Here is a 26,515-nt window from a genome sequence, read left to right as displayed (position 1 = left end):
TGACCCACTTAAGCCCTCACTTCCACCATATCCCCGTAACCCAATAACGCCTCCTAACCTTTTTGGACACGAAGGGCAATTTATCCCGGCCAATCCACCTAACCTGCACATCTTTGGACTGTGGGAGGAAACCGGAGCACCCGGAGGAAACCCACGCAGACATGGGGAGGACGTGCAGACTCCGCACAGACAGTGACCCAGCGGGGAATCGAACCTGGGACCCTGGCTCCCCGCACCCTTTAACATCCCACCCAGTCTAATCCCACTCTCGCCCCCACTCACTGCCCCCTTTAATATCCCACTCCGTCTTATCACACTCTCTCCTAATCCCACTCTCCCCCTCACTCCCTGCACTCTTTAATATAACCGCACCCATTAATATCCCACCCTGTCTAATCCCACTCTCCCCTCACTCTCCATTCTCTTTCACAGCGGCCTGTCGTTTGGTCTTCCTCTTTTCCCATTCTCCTGTTGTGTCTGCGGAGCCGTGCTCTCTTCCACGCCATGTTGCAATTTGCATTTCCAGTGATGTATGTTTAGGCGTGTTATTCTGAATCATTTGCACATTTAAAATGTTGATGTTTTCTGGAATTGTTTTTATTTAGTTTAAAATTATTTTCATATTTAATTATAATCCTGTGATAGTAAAGGTTAAACATTTTTTCAAAAACTTTTGGGGGGAAAAAACAATAAAAAAATAAATTTAGCATGGTTTAACATCGACCTGTGAAGAATATTTCTCACCCTGTCTTGTATTAGAAGGAGGATGTTTCAGGAAAACCGGTAGTTTTAAGGGATTTATATTTGTATTGTTAAATATTAGAAATAATGGCTGGAATTCTCTGATTGTTGCGATTCACTTTACCGATCGGCAGTGCACTCCCGCCCACGGACATCGCACCGTGTGGTGTGGCTTCAACTGAAAATCTATTGACAAGCGGCAGGAAGATAGAATCCCGCTGCTAGCGAACGGTGCACTGCGGAGACGCACGCGGCTGGGGAACCGCAGAATCCAGCTCATTTGGTTCAGAGTAGGCTGTTATCTTTGAAAATTGTTCACATTTGTGAAGCATGGGGGGGAGTAAATGAGTATTGGATTATAATCAAACTTTTCATGCTTAATGTTTTTTCTAATGGGAACCTAAATTGTAGTCCCAGTGTGCTGAGAGTAGTGAGGTCAGGGATAGGGTTAAAAGTTCGAAAGAGGGCACTGGCAAGCAAGACGCTGGTTTGAAGTGTGTCTACTTCAACGCCAGGAGCATCCGGAATAAGGTGGGTGAGCTTGCAGCATGGGTTGGTACCTGGGATCTCGATGTTCTGGAGATTTCGGAGACATGGGTAGAGCAGGGACAGGAATGGTTGTTGCAGGTTCCAGGATTTAGATGTTTCTGTAAGAACAGAGAAGATGGTAAAAGAGGGGGGGTGTGGCATTGTTAATCAAGGAAAGTATTACGGCGGTAGAAAGGACGTTTGAGGACTCGTCTACTGAGGTAGTATGGGCCGAGTTTAGGAACAGGAGAGGAGAGGTCACCCTGTTGGGAGTTGTCTATAGACCTCTGAATAGTTCCAGAGATGTAGAGGAAAGGATTGCAAAGATGATTCTCGACAGGAGCGAGAGTAACAGGGTAGTTGTTATGGGGGACTTTAACTTTCCAAATATTGACTGGAAATACTATAGTTCGAGTACTATAGATGGGTCAGTTTTTGTGCAGTGTGTGCAGGAGGGTTTTCTGACACAGTATGTAGACAGACCAACAACGGGCGAGGCCACATTGGTTTTGGTAATGAACCCGGCCAGGTGTTAGATTTAGATGTAGGTGAGCACATTGGTGATAGTGATCACAATTCGGTTATTTTTACTTCAGGAATGGGTATATACCGCAAGGCAAGAATTATAGCTGGGAAAAGGCAATTATGATGCTATTCGGCAAGATTTAGGATGTATAGGATGGGGAAGGAAACTGCAGGGGATGGGTACAATCGAAATGTGGAGCTTTTTCAAGGAACAGCTACTGCGTGTCCTTGATAAGTATGTACCTGTCAGGCAGGGAGGAAGTTGTCGAGCAAGGGAACCGTGGTTTACTAAGGAAGTTGAAGCACATGTCAAGAGGAAGAAGAAGGCTTATGTTAGGATGAGACATGAAGGCTCAGTTAGGGCACTTGAGAGTTACAAGTTAGCCAGGAAGGACCTAAAGGGAGAGTTAAGAAGAGCAAGGAGAGGACACAAAAAGTCGTTGGCGGATAGGATCAAGGAAAACCCTAAGGCTTTCTATAGGTATATCAGGAACAAAAGAATGACCAGAGTAAGATTAGGGCCAATCAAGGATAGTAGTGGAAAGTTGTGTGTGGAATCAGAGGAGATAGGGGAAGCGTTAAATGGATATTTTTCGTCAGTGTTTACACTGGAGAAAGACAATGTTGTCGAGGAGAATACTCAGGTTCAGTCGACCAGGCTAGATGGAATTGAGGTTCACAAGAAGGGGGTGTTAGCAATTTTGGAAAGTGTCAAAATAGATAAGTCCCCTGGGCCAGATGGGATTTATCCTAGGATTCTCTGGGAAGCCAGGGAGGAGATTGCAGAGCCTTTGTCCTTGATCTTTATGTCATCTTTGTCGACAGGAATAGTGCCGGAAGACTGGAGGATAGCAAATGTTGTTCCCTTGTTCAAGAAGTGGGGTAGAGACAACCCTGGTAATTATGGACCTGTGAGCCTTACTTCGGTTGTGGGTAAAATGTTGGAAAGGGTTATAAGAGATAGGGTTTATAATCATCTTGAAAAGAACAAGTTGATTAGCGATAGTCAACACGGTTTTGTGAAGGGTAGGTCATGCCTCACAAACCTTATTGAGTTTTTTGAGAAGGTGACCAAACAGGTGGATGAGGGTAAAACGGTTGATGTGGTGTATATGGATTTCAGTAAGGTGTTTGATAAGGTTCCACACGGTAGGCTATTGCAGAAAATAAGGAAGTATGGGATTGAAGGTGATTTAGCGGTTTGGATCAGTAATTGGCTAGCTGAAAGAAGACGGAGGGTGGTGGTTGATGGCAAATGTTCATCCTGGAGTTCAGTTACTAGTGGTGTACCGCAAGGATCTGTTTTGGGGCCACTGCTGTTTGTCATTTTTATAAATGACCTGGAAGAGGGTGTAGAAGGATGGGTTAGTAAATTTGGAGATGACACGAAGGTCGGTGGAGTTGTGGATAGTGCTGAAGGATGTTATAGGATACAGAGGGACATAGATACGCTGCAGAGCTGGGCTGAGAGGTGGCAGAGGGAGTTTAATGCGGAAAAGTGTGAGGTGGTTCACTTTGGAAGGAGTAACAGGAATGCAGAGTCCTGGGCTAATGGCAAGATTCTTTGTAGTTTAGATAAACAGAGAGATCTCGGCATCCAGGTACATAAATCCGTGAAAGTTGCCACCCAGGTTAATAGGGCTGTTAAGAAGGCATATGGTGTGCTAGCCTTTATCAGTAGGGGGATTGAGTTTCGGAGCCACAAGGTCATGCTGCAGCTGTACATAACTCTGGTGCGGCCGCTCCTGGAGTACTGCGTGCAGTTCTGGTCACCACGTTATAGGAAGGATGTGGAAGCTTTGGAAAGGGTTCAGAGGAGATTTACTAGGATGTTGCCTGGTATGGAGGGAAGGTCTTACGAGGAAAGACTCAGGGAATTGAGGTTGTTTTCGTTAGAGAGGAGAAGGCTGAGAGGTGACTTAATAGAGACATATAAGATAGTCAGAGGGTTAGTTAGGGTGGACAGTGAGAGTTTTTCCTCGGATGGTGATGACCAACACGAGGGGACATAGCTTTAAATTGAGGGGTGGTAGATATAGGACAGATGTCAGAGACAGTTTCTTTACTCAGAGAGTAGTAGGGGTGTGGAACGCCCTGCCTGCAACAGTAGTAGACTCGCCAACTTTAAGGGCATTTAAGTGGTCACTGGATAGACATATGGATGAAAATGGAATAGTGTAGGTCAGATAGGCTTCAGATGGTTTCACAGGTCGGCGCAACATCGAGGGCCGAAGGGCCCGTACTGCGCTGTAGTGTTCTATGTTCTATAATGAGCAATCCTGGGACCCTGTTCCTCCATGTCTTCCAAAACAAGTGTCCGAGTTAGGGTTTTTGAGCCAAGGTAGTCACACCAACTGGTATTATAACAGATGCCAGTCTGTATTTGAGAGTACAGATCTGTTTGTGTGTATATTATTTTTTTTAAAACTTCTTTTATTGCAAACATGTACCTAAGCAGGTTACAGCAAATAAATACTTTCCAACAATCAACTGTACAGCCTGTACAGAGTGTCGTCGTCCCCCCCCCCCCCCCGAACACGATCACAAACATCCCCCACCTTTTCTCAAACCCCCTGCTGAACCCCTTAACTCATCCTTTATCTTCTCTAACCGCAGGAAGTCGTACAGGTCACCCAACCATGCTGCTACCCCAGGTGGCGATGCCGACCGCCACTCCAGCAAAATATGCCACCGTGCAATCAGAGAGGGAAGGCCACGACATCGGCCTTCCTCCTCTCCATCAGCTCCGGCTTCTCTGAAACCCCAAATATCACCACCAAAGGGTCCGGGTCCACTCCCTCCTCCACTATCCTGGCTAAGACTGTGAACACTCCCGCCCAGAATCTTCCCAATTTTTTACAACCCCAAAACATGTGCGTATGATTCGCTGGCCCCTACCACACCTCTCACACTCATCTGCTACCCCTGAAAGAACCCATTCATTCTTGCAGTGCCTCACTCCATACTCCCCAATTGATCTCCCCTTCCAACTCCGCTTCCCATTTCTCCTTGATCTTCACCACCCACTTGCCTCTCTGTCCCCTCCAGCACTTGTATATATCCCCAAATTTTACCTCCCCTTCCACATCTGGGAGCAGCAGTCGCTCCAGCAGGGTGTATCCCGGCAACCTAGGGAACCCCCTCCAGACCTTTCGTACAAAGATACCTGAACTCACTCCCCTCGGCAGCTCTACCCTCTCCCTCAGCTCCTCTGTTGTGTGTATATTATGTCAGCATGTGATTATGTCTGTTTGTGCATCCATGAGTGTGTCTAAATGCTGTGTGCATTCTGCAAGAGTGTGCTCAGGAATATATCTTTTCTTTCTCTAGTAACATGTCTGCAGGATTGTGTCTTTGGGAGGCTGGTTGGTCTGTGGGTGAGAATTTCAAATCAGAAATTAATTGAATGGTGGCAGGACAGACAGAGATCATTCAGCACATTGTGTCTGAGCCGCCTCTCTCTGAGAGCAACTCACCTCTTCCCACTCACCGGCCTTTTCCACATAGTCTTGCAAATCGTTTCTCGCCAGATAATCCAATTGTTGTTTGAAAGCAATCACCCTCGCTTTCAGACAACACATTCCAGTATAAGCACTCACTGCATAAAGGCGTTTTTCCTCATATTGCCATTAAACTATTGGTTCTAAAGGGCAGCACGGTGGCGCAATGGGTTAGCACTGCGGCCTCACGTCACCGAGGTCCCAGGTTCAATCCCGGCTCTGGGTCACTGTCTATGTGGAGTTTGCACATTCTCCCCGTGTCTGCGTGGGCTTCACCTCCACAATCCAAAGATGTGCAGGGTAGGCGGATTGGCCACGCTAAATTGCCCCTTAATTGGAAACAAATGAATTGGGTACTCTAAAGTTATTTATAAAAAAACTATTGGTTCTTTTGCTAATCACCTTAAATGTGTGCCTTCTGGTTCTCGATCCTTCCACAGTTTTGCATCTTGACTCTGCCCAGACCCCTCATGATCTTGAAGTCCCTCAACTAAAACTCTCTGAAGTCTCTACAAGGAAATCAGCCATAGCTTCTTGAATTTCATAGAATCATAGAATTTACAGTGCAGAAGGAGGCCATTCGGCCCATCGAGTCTGCACCGGCTCTTGGAAAGAGCACCCTACCCAAGCCCACACCCCCACCCTATCCCCATAACCCAGTAACCCCACCCAACACTAAGGGCAATTTTGGACACTAAGGGCAATTTATCATGGCCAATCCACCTAACCCGCACATCTTTGGACTGTGGGAGGAAACCGGAGCACCCGGAGGAAAGCCACGCACATACGGAGAGAACGTGCAGACTCCGCACAGACAGTGACCCAGCCGGGAATCGAACCTGGGACCCTGGAGCTGTGAAGCAGTTGTGCTAACCACCATGCTACCGTGCTGCCCTATCCCCATCATTGAAGTTGCTCATCCCTCAAACCATTCCCCGAAATGTTTTCTTCACCCTTCCGAAGCCATCACATCATCTATCAATTCGGCACCAAGTGCTGTGTTATTGTTATACTGGTTCTGGTGCCAGTGCCTCTGCCCAAGACCACAAGAAGCTTCAGAGAGTCATGAACACAGCCCAGTCCATCACATGAACCTACCTCCCATCCATCGACTCCGTCAACACCTCCCGCTGCCTGGGGAAAGCGGGCAGCATAATCAAAGACCCCTCCCACCCGTCATACTCACTCTTCCAGATTTTTCCATCGGGCAGGAGATACAAAAGTCTGAGAACACGCACAAACGGACTCAAAAACAGCTTCTTCCCCGCTGTTACCAGACTCCTAAATGACCCTCTTATGGACTGAACTGATCCCATCACACATCTTCTCTACTGGGTAGTAATACATTCCGTATGCTCACCCGATGTCTGTGTCTATAGAACAAATGCTAACCACTGCACCGCCATGCCACCTCTTGTTTTTGTAAATATAAGCATGGTTGGAAATAACGATTATCTCACTTTTATAGAACATAGAACACTACAGCGCAGTACGGGCCCTTCGGCCCTCGATGTTGCGCCGACCTGTGAAACCATCTGAAGCCTATCTGACCTACACTATTCCATTTTCATCCATATGTCTATCCAGTGACCACTTAAATGCCCTTAAAGTTGGCGAGTCTACTACTGTTGCAGGCAGGGCGTTCCACACCCCTACTACTCTCTGAGTAAAGAAACTGTCTCTGACATCTGTCCTATATCTATCACCCCTCAATTTAAAGCTATGTCCCCTCGTGTTGGTCATTTCATCCGAGGAAAGAGACTCTCACTGTCCACCCTATCTAACCCTCTGACTATCTTATATGTCTCTATTAAGTCACCTCTCGGCCTTCTCCTCTCTAACGAAAACAACCTCAATTCCCTGAGCCTTTCCTCGTAAGACCTTCCCTCCATCCCAGGCAACATCCTAGTAAATCTCCTCTGAACCCTTTCCAAAGCTTCCACATCCTTCCTATAATGTGGTGACCAGAACTGCACGCAGTACTCCAGGAGCGGCCGCACCAGAGTTATGTACAGCTGCAGCATGACCTTGTGGTTCCGAAACTCAATCCCCCTGCTGATAAACATACTAATTGCACCTCCTGCAGCCATAGTGTCTGTCTTGCTTTTACAGTGGGTAGCACTGTTGCTTCCAATCGCACCGAGCGCGATTTCGGCATGGAGGCTCGGAGAATCCCGCCCTAAGTCTCTATCTGTGGAGGGTCTGTTGCGAGGGTGAGGGTGTGTTGCGAGGGTGAGGGTGTGTTGCGAGGGTGTGTTGCGAGGGTGTGTTGCGAGGGTGTGTTGCGAGGGTGAGGGTGTGTTGCGAGGGTGTGTTGCGAGGGTGTGTTGCGAGGGTGTGTTGCGAGGGTGTGTTGCGAGGGTGTGTTGCGAGGGTGTGTTGCGAGGGTGTGTTGCGAGGGTGTGTTGCGAGGGTGTGTTGCGAGGGTGAGGGTGTGTTGCGAGGGTGTGTTGCGAGGGTGTGTTGCGAGGGTGTGTTGCGAGGGTGTGTTGCGAGGGTGTGTTGCGAGGGTGTGTTGCGAGGGTGTGTTGCGAGGGTGTGTTGCGAGGGTGTGTTGCGAGGGTGTGTTGCGAGGGTGTGTTGCGAGGGTGCGTTGCGAGGGTGCGTTGCGAGGGTGAGTGCGTTGCGAGGGTGAGGGTGCGTTGCGAGGGTGAGGGTGCGTTGCGAGGGTGAGGGTGCGTTGCGAGGGTGAGGGTGCGTTGCGAGGGTGTGTTGCGAGGGTGAGGGTGTGTTGCGAGGGTGAGGGTGTGTTGCGAGGGTGCGTTGCGAGGGTGAGGGTGTCTTACGAGGGTGAGGGTGCGTTGCGAGGGTGAGGGTGTGTTGCGAGGGTGAGGGTGTGTTGCGAGGGTGAGGGTGCGTTGCGAGGGTGAGGGTATGTGGGTGAGGGTGTGTTGCGAGGGTGAGGGTGTGTTGCGAGGGTGAGGGTATGAGTGTGAGAGTGTGTTGTGAGGGTGTGTTGTGAGGGTGTGTTGCGAGGGTGAGGGTGTGTTGCGAGGGTGAGGGTGTGTTGCGAGGGTGAGGGTGTGTTGCGAGGGTGAGGGTGTCTTACGAGGGTGAGGGTGCGTTGCGAGGGTGAGGGTGCGTTGCGAGGGTGAGGGTATGTGGGTGAGGGTGTGTTGCGAGGGTGAGGGTGTGTTGCGAGGGTGAGGGTATGAGTGTGAGAGTGTGTTGTGAGGGTGTGTTGCGAGGGTGAGGGTGTCTTGCGAGGGTGAGGGTATGAGTGTGAGAGTGTGTTGTGAGGGTGAGGGTGTGTTGCGAGGGTGAGGGTGTCTTGCGAGGGTGAGGGTATGAGTGTGAGAGTGTGTTGTGAGGGTGAGGGTGTCTTGCGAGGGTGAGTGTGTGTTGTGAGGGTGTTGCAGTTGTGAGGGTGTGTTGCGAGGGTGAGAGTGTGTTGCGAGGGTGAGGGTGTGTTGCGAGGGTGAGGGTGTGTTGAGGGTGCGTTGCGAGGGTGAGGGTGTCTTACGAGGGTGAGGGTGTGTTGCGAGGGTGAGGGTGTCTTACGAGGGTGAGGGTGTGTTGCGAGGGTGAGGGTGTGTTGCGAGGGTGAGGGTGTCTTACGAGGGTGAGGGTGTGTTGCGAGGGTGAGGGTGTGTTGCGAGGGTGAGGGTGTGTTGCGAGGGTGAGGGTATGTGGGTGAGGGTGTGTTGCGAGGGTGAGGGTGTGTTGCGAGGGTGAGGGTATGAGTGTGAGTGTGTTGTGAGGGTGAGGGTGTCTTGCGAGGGTGTGTTGTGAGGGTGAGTGTGTGTTGTGAGGGTGTTGCAGTTGTGAGGGTGTGCTGCGAGTGTGAGGGTATGAGTGTGAGGGTATGAGTGTGAGGGTATGAGTGTGAGGGTATGAGTGTGAGGGTATGAGTGTGAGGGTGTGTTGTGAGGGTGTGTTGTGAGGGTGTTGCAGTTGTGATGGTGTGCTGCGGTGGTGAGGGTGTGTTGTAACAGTGGTTAGCACTGTGGCTTCACAGCGCCAGGGTCCCAGGTTCGATTCCCGGCTTGGGTCACTGTGCGAAGTCGGCACGTTCTCCCCGTGTCTGCGTGGGTTTCCTCCGGGTGCTCCGGTTTCCTCCCACAAGTCCCGAAAGACGTGCTGTTAGGTGAAGTGAACATTCTGAATTCTCCCTCTGTGTACCCGAACAGGCGCCAGAATGTGGCGACTAGGGGCATTTCACAGTAACTTCATTGCAGTGTTAACGTAAGCCTACTTGTGCTAATAAAATTTATTATTATTGTTAAGTGCGGGTGTGTTTGAGTGTGAGGGTGTGTTTGAGTGTGAGGGTGTGTTAATGTGTTTGAGTTTGAGGGTGTTTCAGTGTGTTTGAGTGTGAGGGTGTGTTAGTGTGTTTGAGGGTGAGGGCATGTTGTGAGTACGTTTGAGTGTGTGTGTGTTAGTGTGTGTGTTAGTGTGTTTAAGTGTGAGGGTGTGTTGTGAGTGTGTTTGAGTGTGAGGGTGTTTAAGTGTGTTTGAGTGAGTGTGTGTGAGTGTGTTTGAGTGTGAGGGTGTGTTAGTGTGTTTGAGTGTGAGGGTGTGTTAGTGTGTTTGAGTGTGAGGGTGTGTTGTGAGTGTGTGTGTTTGAGTGTGAGGGTGTGTTAGTGTGTTTCATTGTGAGGGTGTGTTAGTGTGTTTGAGTGTGAGGGTGTGTTAGTGTGTTTGAGTGTGAGGGTGTGTTGTGAGTGTGTGTGTTTGAGTGTAAGTGTGTGTTAGTGTGTTTGAGTGAGTGTGAGTGTGTGTTAATGTGTTTGAGTGTGAAGGTGTGTTAGTGTGTTTGAGTGTGAGGGTGTGTTGTGAGTGTGTTTGAGTGTGAGGGTGTGTTTAGTGTGTTTGAGTGTGAGGGTGTGTTGTTTTTATTGATGTGTAATATTTCTTTTCCTCAAAGGGATCTGTCTTTTATTAAAATAATGGATGTTGGACGACGCTATCTTGTCAATCATGTACTCGACCATATTCAAAGCAAAATTGTTTACTACCTCATGAACATCCATATAACTCCACGCTCCATCTACCTGTGTCGCCATGGCGAGAGTGACCTCAACCTGAAGGGCAGGATAGGTGGCGACTCTGGTCTTTCTCTTCGAGGCAAACAGGTGAGTTCAGAATTATTCCGCTTACCAGACTTCGCTGGTCAAAGTATCCCTGTGACCAAAGACTTGTATCCGTCTGTCACTGTGGCTGATCCATCTGGATCACATTTCCAAACAGCATGTAATAAATCTCTATTACAGCATGGAGTAAATGTCTATTTGAAAAAGGTTGCCTGCAGTTGTCGATTCTGGTGAGATATGCAGCCGGACAGAGAATGGTGAGTGTAGTGGATGCTAATGGAAAGGATTGGCTGTTTTTGAATCAGCCCATAGCAGCACCAGTACCAGTTACATATACCGGCTGTGATGATTCAGGATATCGTTTGCTGATATTATTTCAGATGGAACATTTCGTGGGTACCTATCAATCCTGAACCTTGCTTCAGGCTCATGTTAACTTGCCCTCATCTGCGAGAGTTGGTGCTCTGATTGATTTGAGTGTCCATGTTCTGTAGGTGGTGTTTTGAAGGAAGATTGCAATGTGTGAATTTAAATCTGCTTTGTTGATCTTTGTCAGTTTTTTGTTTCAAAGTACAAAGGAAAGTACAGCACAGGAACAGGCCCTTCAGCCCTTCAGGCCTCTGCCGATCGTGATACTCTAACTTTAAAAAAAAAACTTCTGTCCTTAACTCGGTCCGTATCCCTCTATTTCCTCCCTATTCATGGACCCATTCAGATGCCTCTTAAATGTTGCTGATGAGCCTGTTCCCACCACATCCTCTGGCACCGCATTCTAGGCACCCACCACTCTGCCTGAAAATCATAGTCCGCACATAAGAACATAAGAACTAGGAGCAGGAGTAGGCCATCTGGCCCCTCGAGCCTGCTCCGCCATTCAATGAGATCATGGCTGATCTTTTGTTGGCTCAGCTCCACTTTCCGGCCCGAACACCATAACCCTTAATCCCTTTATTCTTCAAAAAACTATCTATCTTTATCTTGAAAACATTTAATAAAGGAGCCTCAACTGCTTCACTGGGCAAGGAATTCCATAGATTCACAACCCTTTGGGTGAAGAAGTTCCTCCTTAGCTCAGTCCTAAATCTACTTCCCCTTATTTTGAGGCTATGCCCCCTAGTTCTGCTTTCACCCGCCAGTGGAAACAACCTGCCCGCATCTATCCTATCTATTCCATTCATAATTTTAAATGTTTCGATAAGATCCCCCCTCATCCTTCTAAATTCCAACGAGTACAGTCCCAGTCTACTCAACCTCTCCTCATAATCCAACCCCTTCCGCTCTGGGATTAACCTAGTGAATCTCCTCTGCACACCCTCCAGTGCCAGTATGTCCTTTCTCAAGTAAGGAGACCACAACTGAACACAATACTCCAGGCGTGGCCTCACTAACACCGTATACAATTGCAGCATAACCTCCCTAGTCTTAAACTCCATCCCTCTAGCAATGAAGGAGAAAATTCCATTTGCCGCCTTAATCACCTGTTGCACCTGTAAACCAACCTTCTGTGACTCATGCACTAGCACACCCAAGTCTCTCTGAACAGCGGCATGCTTTAATATTTTATCGTTTAAATAATAATCCCGTTTGCTGTTATTCATACCAAAATGGATAACCTCACATTTGTCAAAATTGTATTCCATCTGCCAGACCCTAGCCCATTCACTTAACCTATCCAAATCCCTCTGCAGACTTCCAGTATCCTCTGCACTTTTTTCTTTACCACTCATTTTAGTGTCGTCTGCAAACTTGGACACATTGCCCTTGGTCCCCAACTCCAAATCATCTATGTAAATTGTGAACAATTGTGGGCCCAACACTGATCCCTGAGGGACACCACTATCTACTGATCGCCAACCAGAGAAACACCCATTAATCCCCACTCTTTGCTTTTTATTAATTAACCAATCCTCTGTCCATGCTACTTCTTTACCCTTAACGCCATGCATCTTTATCTTATGCAGCAACCTTTTGTGTGGCACCTTGTCAAAGGCTTTCTGGAAATCCAGATGTACCACATCCATCGGCTCCCCGTTATCTACTGCACTGGTAATGTCCTCAAAAAATTCCACTAAATTAGTTAGGCACGACCTGCCCTTTATGAACCCATGCTGCGTCTGCCCAATGGGACAATTTCCAACCAGATGCCTCACTATTTCTTCCTTGATGATAGATTCTAACATCTTCCCTACAAGTTAAGCTCACTGGCCTATAATTTCCTGCTTTCTGCCTACCTCCTTTTTTAAACAGTGGTGTCACGTTTGCCAATTTCCAATCCGCCCGCACCACCCAGAGTCCAGTGAATTTTGGTAAATTATCACGAGTGCATTTGCAATTCCCCTAGCCATCTCTTTTAGCACTCTGGGATGCAGTCCATCAGGACCAGGAGACTTGTCTACCTTTAGCCCCATTAGCTTGCCCATCACTACCTCCTTAGTGATAACAATCCTCTCAAGGTCCTCACCTGTCATAGCCTCATTTCTATCAGTCACTGGCATGTTATTTGTGTCTTCCACTGTGAAGACCGACCCAAAAAACCTGTTCAGTTCCTCAGCCATTTCCTCATCTTCCATTATTAAAACTCCCTTCTCATCCTCTAAAGGACCAATATTTACCTTAGCCACTCTTTTTTGTTTTATATATTTGTAGAAACTTTTACTATCTGTTTTTATATTCTGAGCAAGTTTACTCTCATGATCTATCCTACTCTTCTTTATAGCCTTTTTAGTAGCTTTCTGTTGCTCCCTAAAGATTTCCCAGTCCTCTAGTCTCCCACTGATCTTTGCCACTTTACATGCTTTTTCCTTCCAGTTGATACTCTCCCTTATTTCCTTAGATATCCACGGTCGATTTTCCCTCTTTCTACCGTCCTTCCTTTTTGTTGGTATAAACCTTTGCTGAGCACTGTGAAAAATTGCTTGGAAGGTTCTCCACGGTTCCTCAACTGTTTCACCATGAAGTCTTTGCTCCCAGTCTATCTTAGCTAGCTCTTCTCTCATCCCATTGTAATCTCCTTTGTTTAAGCACAAAACACTAGTGTTTGATTTTACCTTCTCACCCTCCATCTGTATTTTAAATTCCACCATATTGTGATCGTTCCTTCCGAGAGGATCCCTAACTATGAGATCATGAATCAATCCTGTCTCATTACATAGGACCAGATCTAGGACCGCTTATTCCAGAACACAGAACAGTACAGCACAGAACAGGCCCTTCGGCCCTCGATGTTGTGCCGAGCCATGATCACCCTACTCAAACCCACGTATCCACCCTATACCCGTAACCCAACAACCCCCCCCCCCCCCTAACCTTACTTTTTTTTAGGACACTACGGGCAATTTAGCATGGCCAATCCACCTAACCCGCACATCTTTGGACTGTGGGAGGAAACCGGAGCACCCGGAGGAAACCCACGCACACACGGGGAGGACGTGCAGACTCCGCACAGACAGTGACCCAGCTGGGAATCGAACCTGGGACCCTGGAGCTGTGAAGCATTTATGCTAACCACCATGCTACCGTGCTGCCCTTAAGGTTCCCTCGTAGGTTCCATTACATACTGTTCTAGGAAACTATCGCGGATACATTCTATAAACTCCTCCTCAAGGTTGCCTTGACCGACCTGGTTAAACCAATCGACATGTAAATTTAAATCCCCCAGATAACTCCTGTCCCATTTCTACATGCATCAGTTATTTCTTTGTTTATTGCCTGCCCCACCATATCGTTACTATTTGGTGGCCTATAGACTATTCCCATCAGTGACTTTTTCGCCTTACTATTCCTGATTTCCACCCAAATGGATTCAACCTTATCCTCCATAGCACCGATGTCATCCCTTACTATTGCTCGGATGTCATTCTTAAATAACAGAGCTACACCACCTCCCTTACCATCCACTCTGTCCTTCCGAATAGTTTGATACTCTCGGATATTTAACTCCCAGTCTTTATCATCCTTTAACCATGTTTCAGTAATGGCCACTAAATCATAGTCATTTACAATGATTTGCGCCATCAACTCATTTACCTTATTCCGAATACTACGAGCATTCACATCTCCCTTGAACTTTCCCCCTTCAACTTTCCCCCTCTCATCTTGACCCTGTGCCCCTGTGTAATTGACACTTCCACCCTTGGAAAAAGCCTCTGACTATCCACCCTGTCTATGCCTCTCATAATTTTGTAGACCTCTATCAGGTCTCCCCTCAGCCTCCGACTTTCCATTGAAAACAATCCTAGTTTATTCAACCTCTCCTCATTGCCAACACCCCCAAGACCAGGCAACATCCTGGGGGATGGGGCGAGTGGGCAAAGTGTGTTCATTTGAAGGGTTGGTGCGGACTCGATGGGCTGAATGGCTTCCTGCACTGTCGGGATTATATAATTCTATGACTGCGATTTAATTGCCAATTCCTGGCCACTACAGTTTTTAACTTTTTTTCGGACTTGTGTTCGGATGTTTACCTGACCCCTGCTAGGTTCACTACTCTGCACACTTTGGGTATTGAAGCTGGACGTCCACGGGATTCAACAGAGTCTTCTGCTGCAGTGAGAAATTTTGTTTCTGCCTTCAGCTTCCAAACCTTTCTTTGGATCTTTCCTCTGCCAGTTTCCTTCTGCGCTTTTGCTTCTTGAGCATTTCTTCTGCTCAGATTATTTCTTTGATTTTTTTTCATTTAGTTTTCCAGGATTTAAATTTTCCACAAAATGTGTGTGGGTTTGAGTTACGTTTGCTACCGGCATGTTGTACATTGTTGGGTGAAATCCAGGAGGTATTTTTAAGGTATCCGTAGTCTTAGTTTGTTCAATAGTAATTATTTATTAACTAGTAGAAACTATTTACATTGATACAGTAATGGTCCAAGCTAAGATCTGTCTCCATGCTTGCTTCTACCCACAGCTCTCTCTAACATTACACTGAAATGAAATGAAAATGAAAATCGCTTATTGTCACGAGTAGGCTTCAATTAAGTTTCTGTGAAAAGCCCCTAGTCGCCATATTCCGGCACCTGTCCGGGGAGGCTGGTACGGGAATCGAACCGTGCTGCTGGCCTGCTTGATCTGCTTTAAAAGCCAGCGATTTAGCCCAGTGAACTAAACCAGCCCCTGACATCTAGATTGGATCATGTAATCTCTTACATCACTATATGGGCGATACTGTATTCGGTCTCATAGAACATAAAACACTACAGCACACTACAGGCCTTTTGGCCACGATGTTGTGCCGACCATTTATCCTAATCTAAGATCAACCTAACATACACCCCTTCAATTTACTGCTGTCCATGTGAATCATAGAATTTACAGTGTAGAAGGAGGCCATTCGGCCCATCGAGTCTGCACCGGCTCTTGGAAAGAGCACCCCACCCAAGGTCACACCTCCACCCTATCCCCATAACCCAGTAACCCCACCCAACACTGAGGACAATTTTGGACACTAAGGACAGTTTAGCATGGCCAATCCGCCTAACCCGCAGACCCACCACTCTCTGTGTAAATAACCGACCTCTGACATCTCCCCATACCTTCCTCCAATCACCTTAAAAATTATGTCCCCTCGTGACAGCCATTTCCATAGAATTTACAGTGCAGAAGGAGGCCATTCCTCCCATTGAGTCTGTAGCAGCTCTTGAAAAGAGCACCCTACCCAAGGCCACACCTCCACCCTATCCCAGTAACCCCTCCCAACGCTAAGGGCATTTTTGGACACTAAGGGCAATTTATCATGGCCAATCCACCTAACCTGCACATCTTTGGACTGTGGGAGGAAACCGGAGCACCCGGAGGAAACCCACGCGGAGAACGTGTAGACTCCACACAGACAGTGATCCAAGCCGGGAATCGAACCTGGGACGCTGGAGCTGTGAAGCAATTGTGCTAACCATTATGCTACCGTACGGCTAATTTCCACCCTGGGGAAAAGATTCTGGCTATCCACTCTATCCATGACTCTCATCATCTTGTACACCTCTAACAAATCACCTCTCTTCCTTATTCTCTCCAGTGAGAAAAGCCCTAGCTCCCTCAACTTCCAGGCAGCATCCTGGTAAATCTCCTCTGCACCCTCTCCAAAGCATCCACATCCTTCCTATAATGAGGCGACCAGAATCCGACACAATATTCCAAGAGTGGTCTAACCAAGGTTTTATAAAGCTGCAGCAAAACCTCACGGCTCTTAAACTCAATCCCCGTGTTCATGAAAGCCAACACACCATACACCTTAACAACCCTATCACCTGGGTGGCAACTTTAAGGGATCTATGAAGGTGGACCCCAAGATCCCTCTGTTCCTGCAAACTTCTAAGAATTTCACACCTTTTCTCTCTGGGGACTGCCATTAGCATTCTTTCTCCTTGGTTTCTGTGGCTATTAGCACCCCATTTCCCTGGGTTTCTGTCTGATAGGTTTGACAAAGGGTCATCTGGACTCGACACGTTAGCTCTTTTCTCTCCCTACAGATGCTGCCAGACCTGCTGAGATTTTCCAGCATTTTCTCTTTGGACCAAGAATCCTGCCTTCAACCCTGTATTCAGCATTCAAATTTGACTTTCCAAAATGGATCACTTCACATTTATCTAGGTTGAACTCCATCTGCCACGTCTCAGCCCAGCTCTGCATCCTGTCAATGTCCTGTTGTAACCTGCAACAGCCCTCAACATTATCTACAACTCCCCCAACCTTTGTGTCATCGGCAAACTTACTAACCCACCCTTCCACTTCTTCATCCAAGTCATTTATAAAAACCACAAAGAGCAGAGGTCCCAGAACAGATCCCTGTGAGACACCACTGGTCACCGACCTCCATGCGGAATACTTTCCATCCACTACCACACGCTATCTTCTTTGAGCCAGCCAATTCTGTATCTAGACAGACATCCTTCCCTGTATCCCATGCCCCCTGACTTTCTGAATGTTAACGCTTTATGTGCCAGATCCTACTACACTTATGAGATAAAATAAGTCTTACAACACCAGGTTAAAGTCCAACAGGTTTGTTTCAAACACTAGCTTTCAGAGCACTGCTCCTTCCTCAGGTGAATAAGGGATATTTCAGTCAACTCAGGGTGGCGAGAGGTTTGTGTTGGTGATCATATCCCCCATCTCCTCCTAGTGGCCAACGACATGCAAAGACAAGAGGAAACGTCTAGGCTCAGTCACTTCCAGACCGTGCTGGAAATAGAGGGTAAAGGACGTCTCTGACGGGTCAGAATAAGCAACAATCCCATTAAATTTCAGACAGTTGGACGGTGTTGGATCAAGTGGCAATTAGGTCTGCAGAGGTGGGCTTTCCCCAGTTTCAAGAACCCCGGAGAGCAAAAGTCCTGGTGTGAGGATCCTCCGGTTAATCCCTGGCTGTCCCTTGTTTTTTCCTTTTAATTTCCGTCTTCTATTTCAATTTTGGTCCATGGGCAGAAATTCGCCTATGCTTTTAAGATGGACTTCACCTTTTAATTGGAAAGAAAAGGAATCCAGCAGGATGTGTTGACATCGGTATTGACTCTTTTTGATGGACTTGGCTGGCGGCCAATGAGCTGTCTATTTTGCCAGATTCTTAACTGATAATCTATGCTGGTTGGTGCTGATCACTTTGGAATGTTCAACCTAGGGCAGGAAGACTTAATCTGGAAATTTTGGTTTCAGTTTGATCAAGAACATAAGAACTAGGAGCAGGAGTAGGCCATCTGGCCCCTCGGGCCTGCTCCGCCATTCAATGAGATCATGGCTGATCTTTTGTGGACTCAGCTCCACTTTCCTGGAGGGCTACAGCCCTGACCTTTCTCTCATACCTGATGGACCCTGTTTAAAGACTCAAAGTGAAAACTTTTCTCTCTTTTTAGCTAGATTGAACTGCAGGATGTTGAGTCCAGCCACAAGCTGCAGGCAGGTTCAGTTGTTTGAAAATCTTTTTAAACTCTTTTGTGGAGAACTCTGTTCTTACCTCAGACACTCTGTTGGACATTCTGTTGGAGATGGAAACAAATAAGAATTAAACAAGCCTGAGACTGGTCTTTGAGTGAAATCCAGGTTAATAAAAATGAAAGTGACTCCCCAGAGTAAATCCTGCAGCCAGGGAGTTCTGATTAAATGTAGCTGCCCGAAGATCCTCGTTAGTAATCTAATTATCTAATTGATGGTTTCAGCACTCTACGTGCTGGGAAATACCTGGTTATAATGACTTCAGTATCAGAAATAAGGACACTCTTTTTCCATTTTAATCCTTATCATTTTATCCCTTTCTATTTCTCTGTGTGTGTCTGTGTCTTGTGTGTGTTTGGGTAGATAGTGGGACGGTAAAAGGGGGGGATTGTAGATTAGCTGGCCGCATTCTGTTATAATTATTGAATGCTTTATCTCTATTTTTGCTATAAATAAACAGTTGCTGTGTTTCACTTACAAATCTGGTGCCTGTAAGTCATTGGAGCAGTCAAGGGCCAAAGGTTTTAGAAACTTTATATGATTATTTGATAATTCACTTGTGTCGGGACTCCGGGGTCTGTGGGGCTGGAATTGACCTATCCCAGGGTGTCGTAACACTGCTCACTGATAGCTGGCAGCCAATCACAGGCTGGCAGCCATTCTTTGCTCGGCAGCACCACAGGGGAAGCAGTGGTGGCTGCTGGCAGTGTCATACCCCTTGCAGATTCAGGATCGCCTAAAGACCCACACACAGATGATGGTAGGGGCTTCACCGGGTGGGGGGAGGGATGTGGACAGCAAGGGTGGGAGTGGGTGGTTGTCAGTGACACCCCCCCCCCCCCCCCTTACCTAATGCCCATTCACTGAATGAGACACTGAGTGCCTTTGAATGATATGCTCCCTCTGACAGGGTTTGCATTTTGTCTCCCCTCATGGTGACTCCCACACCTGCTACTGGGTCAGTACCAGCATCGGAAGGATGAGGTCCGTAGTTATTTGCCAACGTAGGGGTCCAATTTGGTGATGGCTGTCCACGAGTCTTCTTTCGATTGACGTGATCGGTGCAGAGGTGGGTAGGCAGTGGGGCACCCTATCTGTCACTAAACTTACCATGGGGTGGGGGTGTGGGAGAGCATTAAATTCCACTCACCAAATACACCCTGACAGTGCAACTGATTACTGTTTGCTTAATGGTGGACTGAGTCTGTGAAGAGTTCATGTAATTGGCAACAGTGCAAAACTTTGTCCCATTAAAATGCTGCCAGGAATGCAGACTGCCTCTCGTTTGGTAGATTTCATGCAGTATTTGGGTGGTTGTATATTCTTCAAGAACCATTAGCTTCCCTTGTATCACATGGCACCTAATCCTCAACAACCTTCAACGTGGCACCTAACCCTCAACATGGCACCTAACCCTCAACATGGCACCTAACCCTCAACATGGCACCTAACCCTCAACATGGCACCTAACCCTCAACGTGGCACCTAACCCTCAACATGGCACCTAACCCTCAACATGGCACCTAACCCTCAACATGGCACCTAACCCTCAACATGGCACCTAACCCTCAACGTGGCACCTAACCCTCAACGTGGCACCTAACCCTCAACATGGCACCTAACCCTCAACATGGCACCTAACCCTCAACATGGCACCTAACCCTCAACATGGCACCTAACCCTCAACATGGCACCTAACCCTCAACATGGCACCTAATCCTCAACAACCTTCAAAGTGGCACCTAACCCTCAACACCGTCCGGAAGAGCCTTGGTATCTGAGCTGCGAGTGTGAAGCAACAGTATTACTTGTGATCTGCTGTTTGGAGGAATCCAAGTGTTCATGCATGTCAAAATAAAAATTATTAAGACTCTAATGCAAATGTACACCTGGAAGTTATGTACATTAAAATATCTTGCTTCTCTTTGCTGTTTTTGCTAGTTTGCCAGTTCGTTAGGAGAGTTCATACAGGAGCAGAACATAAGAGACCTGAAGGTCTGGACAAGTCAGATGAAAAGGACGATCCAGACTGCAGAGGCCCTGAAGGTGCCCTATGAGCAGTGGAAGATATTGAATGAAATTGATGCGGTGAGTTCACCTTTAGTTCGCTTTTTTGTTGGAGTTCAGTCCTTTCCGCAGTGTAGTAACTCCTATTATATAATTGGAGAAAAGACTAGGGACCAGTTCAGTTTGAAGCAATGACGATAAAGTTAATGAATGTGCAAAATCAAACATAGATTGTGGGCACTTACAACAGGTGCAAAATTGATTATCGCACATACCTGGAAATGGTGCAGGTTCAGAATGAAAAATAAAACCTTTTCTGTTCTCTATGTGGGTTATTGAATATCTCTTTAAGATTGCATTACGTGACATCCACAATGTCATCAGCTAGTGCCAAACCTTGCACAGTGAAGACCTATTCAATGAAGCTTTGTTGATCTTGCATCAAAACCACATGTTTCGGCAATCTATTTCTTTTTTACTGTTAGTCTAAAGATACAACTGTTCACTAATGCCCTTTAGGGAAGGAAATCTGCCGTCCTTACCTGGTCTGGCCTACATGTGACTCCAGACCCACAGCAATGTGATTGACTCTTAACTGCCCGTCAAGGGCAATTAGGGATGGGCAACAAATGCTGGCACTGCGACGCCCACGCCCCATGAACAAATTTTTAAAAAAAAAACAAGTTACAAAACGGAAACTGGTGATGAGAATGGAATCAGAAGAAAAACATTATTTTTCAAGGAGTGGAGCAGCTTTAACAGATCAATCGATCAAGCAGATTAACAAAAGGTTAAAGATTACTGGCATCAGAAATGGGAAGGGTTTGGGGGAAAATTTCAAAGGAAGGTACCGGATTGAAAGCAGCAATCTGAGGAATCGAGCTGCGGGGCTCACCATGAACAGTACAGAAATACACCGAGGGAGCACGAGAAAGAGAACAAACAATTATCACAAAGGTAGAGCAAGATAGAGAACAAAAGATTATTATAATTTGCATGAAAGTTAAAGCTGTTACAAATTGGTAATCCATCTTGAACTAGACCACTCAACTAAGCAAAGGGGGAGGGCATTCCGATTTTGTGTAAAGTGGCGGGACAGTTTGGCGCAATAGACTCTAGAAATCATATTTAGAGAAATGTCATTATTACACTTTAGCCAATAAACTTTGGCAACATATTAATGTTATAACCTGCCCGGATCCTAATGGCTGAGGACAATTAGTTACCCCATGTTACTTGGGGAATATGAGCTCCCTCGATCAGAGGGGTCGTGGGGCAATCATTAACGGCACAGCTATATAAATAGAGCAGAGTAAGATGTCTTACAACACCAGGTTAAAGTCCAACAGGTTTGTTTCAAACACTAGCTTTCGGAGCACTGATCCTTCCTCAGGTGAATGGAGAGGTAGGTTCCAGAAACATTTATATAGACAAAGTCAGAGATGCCAGACATTGCTTGGAATGCGAGCATTTGCGGGTAATCAAATCATTACAGATCCAGAGATAGGGGTAACCCCAGGTTAAAGAGGTGTAAATTGTCTCAAGCCAGGACAGTTGGTAGGATTTTGCAAGTCCAGGCCAGATGGTGGGGGATGAATTTAATGCGACATAAATCCAAGATCCTGGTTGAGGCCGCACTCCTGCGTGCGGAACTTAGCTATAAGTTTTTGCTCGGCAATTCTGCCAAGATCTCCACATCATAAATAGAGCAGGGCAGTGTGATACTGGCTACAGAGGGAATCAATAGTGAAATACTGGCCCTGTGTACATATATCAGTGGGCTAAAAAGCTGGTTTGTAGTGCAGAACAAGGCCAGCAACGGGGGTTCAATTCCCATACCAGCTTACCCGAACAGGTGCTGGACTGTGGTGACTAGGGGCCTTTCACAGTAACTTCTTACTTGTGACAATAAAAGATTATTGTTATTCTTATATCCTTGTGAATAAAGTTACTTCCTGTTTGACTCTACAAACTCGTGCTGGATTCTTTGTGGTCCTCACAAAAATTAAGTTCCCTGCATTCCTAAATACAATTGTTAACAAAGCTATTAATTTATTAAAAAGCTCAGTTCAGCCTGAGAAAACCAGGGATAAGACTTATCAAGAATTGCTTAAAATATTAGAAGATCATTATTTGCCAAATTCATTGATTATTTGGAGAGGTTTCGTTTCCATCAAAGGAATTAGTTTGAAGGGGACAGTATTGCGCAGTTTGTTGCAACCCTGAAGCAACTTGCAGAGCTTTGCAAATTTGGTGACTTGTTAGATGGCACATCGTTTAGTGTGTGGTTTGAAAAATTAGGCCATTCAAAGAAGATTATTAACTGAACAAAATCTAAGTCTGAAGACTGCGTTAGATATTGTTGTTTCAGTGCAGCACGCGGCTAAGGATGTTCCTCAGCTCGGAGCAAGCCAAGGATCCATAAACTGGCGGCCGCCAGAAGATGTCTATCCAGCAACAGGCGTGGCATCGCTGTGCAAAAAGGGGCCATTCACAGGCTGATTGCTGGAGCAAGGACAGTCAACATAAAAGTGCTCACACAGCAAGAGCGTGCTGTAGTAAACTCCAGAGAAAAATGCTCAAAGGAAGACACAAAACTCATTTAAAGGAAGATATAAAACAAAATCAAGTAAGAAAATTCACAATGTAGAATGGGTAGCAGAGTGGTTAGCACTGCTGCTTCACAGCGTCAGGGACCTGGCATCAATTCCGACCTCGTGTGACTGTCTGTGTGGAATTTGCACTTTCTCTCAGTATCTGGGCGGGTTGCCTCCGGGTGCTCCAGTTTCCTCCAACAGTCCAAAGATGTGCAGGTTAAGTGGATTGGCCATGCTAAACAAATTGCCCCTTAATGCCCAAAGGTTAGGAGAGATTACGGGGCTAAAGTGGGAATTAGGCCTAGATAGATAGGGTGCTTTTTCAGAGGGTTGGCGCAGACTTAGTGGGCTGAATGGCCTCCTTCTGCACTGTAAGGATTTTGTGATTAATCTTAAAAGAACAAAAGCCACAATGAAACTAAAACAATTCATTCTGATGAAGAAGAAAGTTGAACGCACTCTCAGTCCAGGGTGAGTCACACCGTTAATGGACACCTATTAAAATGGAGATGATAAGGGGCTGCCATCTCCCTAATTCCTGAGACCATCTACGGACAGAAACCTAATCATCCGCCTTTAAAAGCAGCAGGTATGATCTTGAGGATCTAAACTGAAGAGAGAGTACCTCTGAGTGGTTACATCACAGTCAGGTTTGAGCTAAGAGATCAAACCGCAGAGCGACCACTCCCATGTGGGGCTAGGAGGTTTCCAGTTCTCTTTAGCCACTCTTAGCTGGAAAGCATTAAATTGAATTGGAGCGCTGTCAACAGCTTAGTTGATTCAAAGTCTGACTCACAGACCATCTTGGAAAAAAACAGCAGTGTTTTTGAAGGGGGTCCATGAAAAGAGTAAAAGTGTCCACGAAAATGAAGGAAAATAGCCAGCAGAGATGTCCCGAGGTTAGAGCACTGCCCTATGCAATATGTCCAAAGATTGAAGCAAACCTACTGAGACTTGTAGAAATGGGAGTCTTGGAACCCGTTTGTTATAACCTGCCTGCTTACCACTGGCTGGGCACGAATGGCAATCCCACAACCCTGTGGGAGTGTGTGCTTCCCAATGAGGGGGCAGAGAAATCATTAGCAGATTCCCTGCATAAATAAAGCTGGCCAGTTTGGAACCGGCTAGAGGAGAGTGAGCAGCAAGGGAGGTTGCTGCTGCTGTTGTATATATATATGTTATTGTAAATAAATGTTAATTCTTTCTATCCTTGAACTCGTGCTGGATTCTTCGTGGCCCTCACAAAACCGTTGTAAGGATATTTGTGTTTATTGAGTCATCCAGACTCGAAACGTTAGCTTCCTTTTCTCTCCACAGATGCTGTCAGACCTGCTGAGATTGTCCAGTATTTTCTTGTTTCTGTTTCAGATTCCAGCATCCGTAGTAATTTGCTTTTATTCCTCCTGTTTATTCCCCTATTTCCCCTTTCTTTAATTTTGCTGTTGTAATTTTGATCCATGGGTGATTAATGACATGTCTCTTTAAGACGATCAGTAGAATTCAAAAATTACAGGTGAAAACACTCTGCTAGTCTCAGCTGGATTGTACAGGAGGCTACAGAGTTGTCGGCACCAGAGAGCGAGAGAGATCAGGTGGGACTAGGTTTGATTGATTGGCTGGCAGCCAATGAATTGTCCAAAAGGCTGTACTCTGTCTGGTAACAGGTGGTAATTGAAGCCTCTCCCAGTGGAATGCTTTTCAGAGCCCGAAGGAGTTTCCCTTTGGATCCTGAATGCTCAGACGAGAGGAACTCTCTCTCTCTCTCTTGCTCTAAAGTTGTGGAAACCACCAACTGAAAAAAATTCCTTTTACTTATTTTATTTTACCCCTTTCTTCCTGTGTGTGTTGCTGTGTGTGTGTGTATGGGTGTGTTGGTGTAGGTGGGTGTGGGTGTGTGTAGGTGTGTGTATGTGAGTGTGTGTGTGTAGGTGTGTGTGTAGGAGTATGTGCGTGTGTGTAGGGGTGTGTGTGTAGGGGTGTGTGTGTAGGGGTGTGTGTGTAGGGGTGTGTGTGTAGGGGTGTGTGTGTAGGAGTGTGTGTAGGAGTGTGTGTAGGAGTGTGTGTAGGAGTGTGTGTAGGGGTGTGTGTAGGGGTGTGTGTAGGGGTGTGTGTAGGGGTGTGTGTAGGGGTGTGTCTGTGTAGGGGTGTGTTTGTGTAGGGGTGTGTTTGTGTAGGGGTGTGTAGGTGTGTGTGTAGGTGTGTGTGTGTATAGGTGTCTGTAGGTGTGTGTGTATATAGGTGTCTAGGTGTGTGTGTTTAGGTGTCTGTAGGTGTGTGTGTATAGGTGTATAGGTGTCTGTGTAGGTGTGTGTGTGTGTATAGGTGTCTGTGTGTAGGTTGTGTGTAGGTGTGTGTGTGTGGGAGTAGGGGTGTGTGTGTGTGTGTAGGAGTATGTGTGTAGAGGTATAGGGGTGTGTGTGTGTGTGTAGGAGTGTGTGTAGGGGTGTGTCTGTGTGGGTGTGTGTGTAGTGGTGTGTGTGTGTAGGTGTGTGTGTGTATAGGTGTATGTGTGTGTGTAGGTGTCCGTGTGCGTGTGTAGGTGTGCGCGTGTGTAGGTTGTGTGTAGGGGTGTGTGTGTGGGAGTATGTGTGTGTGTGTAGGAGTATGTGTGTGTAGAGGTATGTGTGTGTGTGTAGGGGTGTGTGTGTGTAGGGGGGTGTGTGTGTAGGTGTGTGTGTGTGTATAGGTGTCTATGTGTGTGTGTGTGTAGGTGTCTGTACGTGTGCGTGTGTAGGTTTTGTGTGTAGGGGTGTGTGTGTGTAGGAGTATGTGTGTGTAGAGGTATGTGTGTGTGTGTAGGGGTGTGTGTGTGTAGGGGGGTGTGTGTGTAGGGGGTGTGTGTGTAGGGGGGTGCGTGTGTGTAGGGTTGTGCGTGTAGGTGTGCGCGTGTGTAGGTTTTGTGTGTAGGGGTGTGTGTGTGTGTGTGTGTGTGTAGGAGTATGTGTGTGTAGGAGTATGTGTGTGTAGGAGTATGTGTGTGTAGGAGTATGTGTGTGTAGAGGTATGGGTGTGTGTGTGTAGGGGTGTGTGTGTAGGGGTGTGTGTGTGTAGGGGTGTGTGTGTGTGTAGGGGTGTGTGTGTGTAGTGTGTGTGTGTAGGGGTGTGTGTGTGTAGGGGTATGTGTGTTTAGGGGTGTGTGTGTTTAGGGGTGTGTGTAGGGGTATGTGGAATTCGACAATAGTTGACCACTTCTATTTGCTGTAGAGTCATTATACTTCCCGTAACAGCCTCCCCGAACAGGCGCCGGAATGTGGTGACTAGGGGCTTTTCACAGTAACTTCATTTGAAGCCTACTTGTGACAATAAGCGATTTTCATTTCATTTTTCATTTCATACTACTTGTTATAAATAAGCACCACACATTCTCCCTGTGTCTGCGCGATGTGTCGGTCAGGTGGATTTGCCACGGTAAATTGCCCCTTCATTGGAAAAAATGATTGGGTACTCTGAATTAAACAAATAAATAAATAAACAGGAATTGTGTTTACATTTACAAACCAGGTGACTGTAATTACTGGGAAGTCAAGGGCCAAATATTTTGGGTGTTTTTCTGAGAATGTTTGGTTCACTCACTTGTGTTGTGTCTCAGGGAAGGGACAAGTGGGGCTGGAATTGACTCTGCGCTGGCCCAGGGTGTTCCAACACCATCATTATTAGTGACTAGACAA

General features: G+C 46.7%; 1 protein-coding gene across 4 annotated transcripts in view; it reads left to right on the top strand.

Moving 5' to 3' along the window:
• The window catches only part of LOC119973698 (6-phosphofructo-2-kinase/fructose-2,6-bisphosphatase 4-like), a 117,077-nt gene that overhangs the window by 53,438 nt on the left and 37,124 nt on the right, over window positions 1-26,515 (top strand). For all 4 annotated transcript variants that reach the window (XM_038812074.1, XM_038812075.1, XM_038812076.1 and 1 more), the window contains 2 exons: window positions 10,162-10,369; window positions 20,185-20,331. In XM_038812074.1, the coding sequence (XP_038668002.1) occupies window positions 10,162-10,369; window positions 20,185-20,331 (355 nt within the window). The remainder of the gene's footprint in view (window positions 1-10,161; window positions 10,370-20,184; window positions 20,332-26,515) is intronic.

The sequence above is a fragment of the Scyliorhinus canicula genome, chromosome 11 (assembly GCF_902713615.1).
Source record: "Scyliorhinus canicula chromosome 11, sScyCan1.1, whole genome shotgun sequence".
NCBI lineage: Eukaryota > Metazoa > Chordata > Chondrichthyes > Carcharhiniformes > Scyliorhinidae > Scyliorhinus > Scyliorhinus canicula.
The sequence above is the reverse complement of the archived record's forward strand: the minus strand, read 5'-3'. Positions and strand labels throughout refer to the sequence as shown.